Consider the following 7,442-nt stretch of genomic DNA (forward strand, 5'->3'; position numbering starts at 1 on the left):
TCTTGTATCCCCCCCCCTTTTTTTTTCTTTTTATTACTCTGCAGCAACGCCACTGGTGGCGGATAGGAAAAACACAGGTCGTCGTATAATCGTGACATTCTCCGCCGCAGAACCTGTTTCAGAACCTGTACATGAGACAATGGTACATATGCATACGTATATACTAGTATATATATATGCTAACTTGGTAACATGATTTGCGTTCGGAAACTTTCAGAATAATGATCTGTTAGAGCAACCAATGATAGAAGGACATTCCGTTCATCCCTTGGCGGGCAATGGAGTAGACTGCGCACGCATGTATGAATAATGGATCTGAGCGTCTTGAGGGACATCTTTAGAATATTTATTACGGGCCGCATAAATTAACAATATCTTATCCTAGACCTATGTCTTTCACTTCCTTAGAAATTTTGTTGTCTTTCCGTCTTGCGCCATTTCCTTCTCGCCTTCCTCCTCATCACCGCACACGTAGACACTTTTTTCCACGAAACACAACGCTCCCGCTCCATTTATTCAGGAAGATGAGGCCCATTGAATCATCGGGTCAGAAACACCAGGACAGGTGACCCTGCACCAGAAAAGAAAGGATAGGTGTCGAAGATCCAAAGCGAAGAAAGGGAGGTTTTTAATCTATTCCAGTTTTTGATTCTTGAACGTGACTTCTTTCTATTGCAATCGAAAAATACAAATTAGAATAAACGATCGTTTAGAAACATCAAAGTCTTTTTGAATTCCCGCGCATTCCTGCTAACAGACACCAACCCATGTACCTTTTTCTTGAAAGAACCCAAGAAAAAACGTAACAGGATCGAAAGAATAATGTCGTTGTTTTAAAATTACAATCGATTCTCGATTAATATTAACTGGTATTAGAAATCAGAGAATTCATGTATTCACGTTTTGTCCACATACATACGTATGCTGATATATGTTAACGATGATAAAGCTATAACGTTTTGTTGCATATATTATAAGTTTCATATTTTTCGCATAGTGATTTAAGGTTTAACGACAAAATTACAAAACGGTAGCCATGGCTGACGAAAACTCAACAAACCAAACGGAAGATCAAGAATTAAACGATTTGTTAGACAGTGAGTAATTATAACATTCTGGTGAATTTATAATAAACATAATTAAAAAATCCTAACCTCAAACTATATAAATATCTACCTTTATCTCTCTCTTTCTATTTAATACGTTTATTGCATACTTTTCTTACAACTTTATTTGGAAAAGTATAATTTAGTTAAAGTAAAGGAAGAAAGGGAAACAGGAGAAAAATATTTATATTGTTTTATAATGATAAATAATAATATGCCGATTCTTTTATTACGTAATTAAAAGAAAAAGACCAACTAGAATACCTAGCAATATTTGTTTGTTTTGCATTAAATTTTGATAGAATTGACAGTTGTATAATCATTGACTCAGGTGCTTTGAAGGACTTCAACAAAGAACAAATATCAGATAAAGAAGATATGTGTAAAGCAGACACTTTAGAATCTACAACAGATAAGAATACAACTGATATATCGGAAGATACTTGGACTACAGATTTTGTTAAACAAGCAGCAGAACAATTTGTAGAAAGCCTACGAAATTTCATTCAAAATGGTAATTGTTTATGAAAAACGCAAAAAAGATATTATTAACAAATTTTCCCATTAGAAACAGATAGCGAATTAGGAGTTTCTTCTCAAAGGATGGCACAGACAGTTGCTAGTGTGATAAACAACGAAGAAACCTTTGATAAAGATAGTGTGAGTAGAGACTTTCAAACTGCCATTGCACAAGCATTGAACGACTTGTCCACAACGTCCGAAAACTTACAGGTAATTGTTTCAGAAATCATGAGGGTCCTTCTTTTATTTAATTCTTTGTATCCTGAAATATGCTTTTTTTCGTGAAAACATTGTAGAGCGAGGCTGACTTATCTGAAATGTTTGGACTAGCATCCTTGGAAGATGGGCCAGATGCCATTCCACCGTTCATGCAAGGAATGCTACAGCATTTATTGTCAAAAGAAATTTTGTATCCGTCACTAAAGGAATTAGTAGATAAGTACCCTGAATGGTTAGAAGAGAAGAAGGCAGTGATATCATCGAGCGACCTTCAGAGGTTTAGAAAACAGCTTGAATTAATGCAGCAGGTGATTATCCAATAGGAATAATTATAGACAAAAGCCATTTTCACACGAACAACAATTATTTCCGCATAGTATAACAAGTTATTTCAATCCTAATATGAAGTATATAAAAGCGTCCTTTTATTTTAGGTGTGTACGGAACTCGATAAAGAGAAAGATGGTGATACGGAAGAAGTGAAGAAGAAACGTTTCGAAACAATAATATCATTTATGCAAGAAGTACAAGCTTGTGGTCAATTACCTGAAGAATTAATAGGAGAACAGACAACGCCTTTTCAAACTGATACTGAGGGCGATCCTGTGATTCCAACGTTACTACGCAGCATGGAAACACCGCAGAATTGTTGCTTAATGTAAATCCATCCTAATAATTATTCTTCGACCTCTGTGTTTATAATAATACAAGAGGTCGTTGTTTAAAATAAAAATATCGAGGTAAATAATGAATTGGGATGTTCAATCCATGGATCTTTTAGATGTGTTGTAATATACATATATAGCATATAATATACATGTATTACAATATACATATCTGCTATAAGGGATATATGGAAGACTATTTAACATAATTTATTATTCTCAATAATGATATTTATCAGTACATCATGTTTGTAAATAGTAATGTTCCTTGTATGTGAGTATATACATGCGTACGTATGTACGTATATGTATTGCTGCAAACATTAGATATTTTTTGTATACGCTTGAAAATAATAGAACATCATTACATTTGTAAAGAGCGAAACTTGATTATTTTCAGTGGAACTTCAACAATACACAAAATCCATGATAACTGCATAACCTTTGTTTCATTAATTTATTTATCCATATTTGTCCATTTTTGCATTTCCATCTTTACATACAATGCATACATTTTTCGTACGATTATTCATGTTTGTATGCTTGCTATGCTATTACTTTCTCTCTTGCAAGCAGGTTATATGATAACAGAGATTGCGGCATTCTTATTGAACATCGTATGTCGTTCTTGATAGAAAAATCGTCACACGAGTAAACAAATAGCATGCAGAATTTAACGATTTCAACAATTTTATTGGAACGTTGCATCTAATATATATGTAATTGTTTTTATACGATTATAAATACATTTTATGCTTTTTATATTCACGAATGCAGATGTATCTCACATGTGAAAGCAAAAGGAATTTTCCAAACATAAATTATACCGATACGGTATAGATTACTAAGGTAATTTATACACAACGATAAATATCTTATTTTATTTTATTTCATTATACTATGATGCTAGTTTGGTAATTAAAGAAAATTAACATCTTTTAAATAAAGATGCTAACCAAAATCTAAAGATGTAAATGACATCGAGCAGAAATTATAACGGAGAAAGGGCCGCAACTCCCGGTAAAATCTTTCCTTCAAGAAGTTCTAAACTTGCGCCACCACCAGTGCTTACATGGCTTACTTTATCTTCTGTTTTCCATTTAGCAGCGCAAGTGGCTGTATCACCACCACCGATTATGGTAATAGTACCTCGTGACGTTGTCTCTACAACATTGTCCATTAAGCTCTTTGTACCTTTACTAAAATTTTCAAATTCAAAGACACCTGCCGGGCCATTCCATACGATTGTTTTTGCTCTTTTAATAGGTTCTGCGCATTAAATTGAATAAAGTTATAAATAAATATTTTTACGATATTAATTTATCTGAAAATCTCAGATACATGTCGATGACTGAGAATAAATGAATACTTTACCACTAAATAAGGTGCTTGATCTTGGTCCGTTGTCAAGTCCCATCCAACCGTCAGGTATACCATTTTCTACATCCGCAGCACCAACAGCTGCATTTTCTGCGAATTTGTCCGCGATAACGAAATCAACGGGCAGATGTATTTGAACTTTGTTTCTCTCAGCTTTAGATAATAATTCATTAACGATTTTCGCACCCTCTTCGTCAAATAATGAATTACCAATCTGGAACACGAACATTATACTTTTAATTTAGATATTTCAAACAACAGTTTACCATGCTGTATTTACCTTCATGTTTTTCGATATCTTTAGAAAGGTGTAAGCCATTCCACCAGCTATGATCATCTCATTAACTTTATCCAACAAATTATTAATCAATTGTATTTTATCTGCAACTTTGGCACCACCTAGTATAGCCAAAAATGGTCTTTCAGGATTATCCAGCGCTTTGGCAAAATATTCCAATTCTTTTTTCAGAAGAAAACCACTTGCTCTTGTTTCATATCCTTCACCAAGCATAGAGCTGTGAGCTCGATGGGCTGTACCAAAGGCATCGTTAATATAAATGTCTCCTAACTTCCTCAATGATTTCCTAAATTCCTCTACCTTTTCCTTCTCCGCTTTTACCTAAAAAGAGAGAGAAAGAAAAAGAAAGGAATATAAAAAACAGAAACAGTTTGTTGGTTTTACCTAGACAAATAGATATATATATATATATAGCATGTAAACAATAGCATGTAATTTGCTTACTTTAGTTCCATCTGCTCCTATTCCTTTACCTTCTTCCTCTATGTGAAATCTTAAGTTTTCAAGTAAGATAATAGTTCCAGGCACTGGATTGGCACATGCGGTTTCAATCTCAGATCCAACACAGTCGTTCAAGAATAGAATCTCCTTTCCAAGTAAGGACTTTAGTTCTTCCGCAACAGGTTTAAGAGAGTACTTCATATCTCGTTTACCATCTGGACGTCCCAAGTGTGACATTAAAACAACAGATTTTGCTTTCTTTTCAAGAGCATATTTGATTGTATCCAAAGCAGCAACGATTCTCTGGTTATTGGTGATTTTACCATCCTTCAAAGGTACATTGAAATCTACCCTATAGCGGCAATGAAGTTAATGTTCACGAGTACCATAAGGTTAAATTTATTATTTAAATTATTTAACCTAAAACTTTGACATGTTATTTGGTAAAGTTACGCATTTTACGTAATAATCATTTTCTAGGTAAAAAAGAGTTATACCGTATAAGAACGCGTTTATCCGTAATATCCACTTTATCGATGCTGAGCTTGTTTAGCGCCATGCCTCTGAATTTTGAATATGTTTGAATATGTGAACTTGATACAGTATTACGTATAACAGGAAACGTGTTATTATCGCTTCTCGACTTTAATCCACTTTGTTTAGCGTTACAGCTACTGGCAAAACTCCCGATCACTTTCAAGTATCTCCTATCGTCGTGACGCTTTGGCTCAACAAAGTCAAAGAAAGGTCGACGAATACAGCGACCTCTGAAAATCTTTTGAACTGTTCGCGTTAGAACAAGCAGGGAAACCGTGACAATAAGGAGGATGTCAAAACGCTGTTGAACCTTGATTCGTTACTTATTATTGTGTTTGTAACATACTTACATGTCGCATAAATATTTCCAATGAAGTTATACGAATTATTTTGAATGGAAATTAATGGACAAATTAACAAAAACAGACGACAAGAAACAAAATACGAAAAATCGTATTAATACATACATATATGCATATATAACAATTACTTATAAAATATGTATTAAACTTATAATTAAACAAATATGAATTAGATTAGAATATGCCATCGGTAAGTTCGTACCACTCGATAATCTTTGCAACAATTGTTGCAAAATGTGTAAAAGATAACAGTGACTCAATTTTAACCGATAAGTATCATACTACTTACGTGGAAGGTAGATTAACATTCGCATATTATTTACGTATATGTATGTCTATGTATATATGTATACATGTACGTTATATGTATCTGATAATAGGCGAAATGTGTGAATTATTACTTACGAAAAGTGTCAAGGAGTATGGAAAATATGAAATTTAATCAACTTTGTACTAACACAAAGATATAAAAATTATTAACAGTGATCACACGAATGCATTATTAAAGTATATAAGTGAAACAATAAAAATGGTTAATCGACTCGACGATTGGATATATTATCGTTGATACGAGCATGGACAGAACTACTTATGCTCCATAAGCGGTGTTCAATCAACGTCTGGTATTCCGGTATTTCGTTCAACCGTTGCTATTCTCGATTCTGGCATAGTAAGCATAGTCGCGACCAGTTCATTTGTTTGATATAAAAGATATAACATAGAATAATTGAATTATGTAGAGAAACTGAAAATTAGCATTCCGTCATTCGCACACGTGTTTGTACGCGCGCGTGTAGTAATATGTTGTGCGGTATATATATATATATATATATATATATATATATGTATATATACACTGGATTAATATCTTCTTCTTTCTTGTAGTTCTTTCGTCCGTTCCGGTTATGGGATTTCGATTTCGGTAATTGATCGTATTTCGATGAAAACAGAATTAAAAGTTGTTCTATACGCGAAAGATGATGAAGCGAATCGGTTATCGTTGGCGACTATCTAGAAAAATTGATTTTGATATTCGTTAAATATAAGAATCGTGTGAATCTCGTGTGAGTATGTTCTAACCGATGCTGTACCGAAATAACACAACGTTGCTAAATGCGAAGACGAAATATGCGAAATATAGCCGTGTATATTTTCTCACAAAGAATCTCGGCTAAAATCATTTAATTCGGCACAACGTCTGAAAAAAAGTAGGAATACCGTCATGTATTATCATGTATTATGTATTATATTTACGCAAACATTTGTGTAATCGTTATACATTTCGCAGTAGCGTAATCCCATAGCAAGATATGTAGTACGAACAGTGTCGATCGACATGTCGAACCAATAATCTGTATATATACATTGTATGCCTGTAATTCGCGAAATTATCGGATTTCTATTGAGATCAGTTAAATCTTTACCGATTTTCTTTTTCCTTATCAACAAACGATATTTGCATTTCTCATCATCGTCGACCATTAAATATCAAATACATACATATTTGACATGAGATCACTAATAAGTGGATCATAATATCACAAACTGATTAATCAACTAATCGATTAGATATTATATATGTAATTATATAATTATGTATTATGGAATATAGAATAACATTGGAAGATTATGGAAGATTATGTAATTGTTAATTAAGCGTGAACAATAGAACAATAGACTAGAATAGATACATGTTTGCAAGAAAGAAGAGAGAAAAACAGTTTGATAGATGTGTACCGAAAGCATGTAGCTGGTATCAGATATACTTACGTACATATACATATGTAACAGTAGCGTCCGCAATCGGTTCGGTTCAAGGCGTGCGGCTTCGTAGGCCACTACAGAGGGGGGACATATAGGTAGGGCACGGGGACCGGGGTGAACGGTTTGGATGGCAGGGAAGATCGAGGAG

The 7,442-nt window shown here is 33.8% G+C and overlaps 2 protein-coding genes across 2 annotated transcripts; one reads left to right on the forward strand and one right to left on the reverse strand.

Annotated features, from left to right (window-relative positions):
• The first annotated feature begins 44 nt into the window (after positions 1-44).
• LOC122573388 (peroxisomal biogenesis factor 19) lies at positions 45-2,892 on the forward strand. Its single transcript, XM_043739683.1, has 6 exons — positions 45-142; positions 218-1,097; positions 1,438-1,620; positions 1,675-1,838; positions 1,925-2,155; positions 2,282-2,892. The coding sequence occupies exons 2-6, from the start codon at positions 1,037-1,039 to the stop codon at positions 2,507-2,509; spliced, it is 867 nt and encodes a 288-aa protein (XP_043595618.1). The 5' UTR covers positions 45-142; positions 218-1,036; the 3' UTR covers positions 2,510-2,892.
• Positions 2,893-3,379: 487 nt separating this feature from the next.
• Positions 3,380-5,377, reverse strand: LOC122573385 (probable phosphoglycerate kinase). The gene is made up of 5 exons (XM_043739678.1): positions 5,129-5,377; positions 4,635-4,983; positions 4,173-4,511; positions 3,887-4,106; positions 3,380-3,781 (listed from the first exon to the last, which is right to left on the reverse strand). Exons 1-5 carry the CDS (start codon positions 5,188-5,190, stop codon positions 3,504-3,506), a joined length of 1,248 nt encoding a protein of 415 aa, XP_043595613.1. The 5' UTR covers positions 5,191-5,377; the 3' UTR covers positions 3,380-3,503.
• Between the last annotated feature and the right edge of the window lie 2,065 nt (positions 5,378-7,442).

Source organism: Bombus pyrosoma, linkage group LG12 (genome assembly GCF_014825855.1).
Source record: "Bombus pyrosoma isolate SC7728 linkage group LG12, ASM1482585v1, whole genome shotgun sequence".
Taxonomy (NCBI): Eukaryota; Metazoa; Arthropoda; class Insecta; order Hymenoptera; family Apidae; genus Bombus; species Bombus pyrosoma.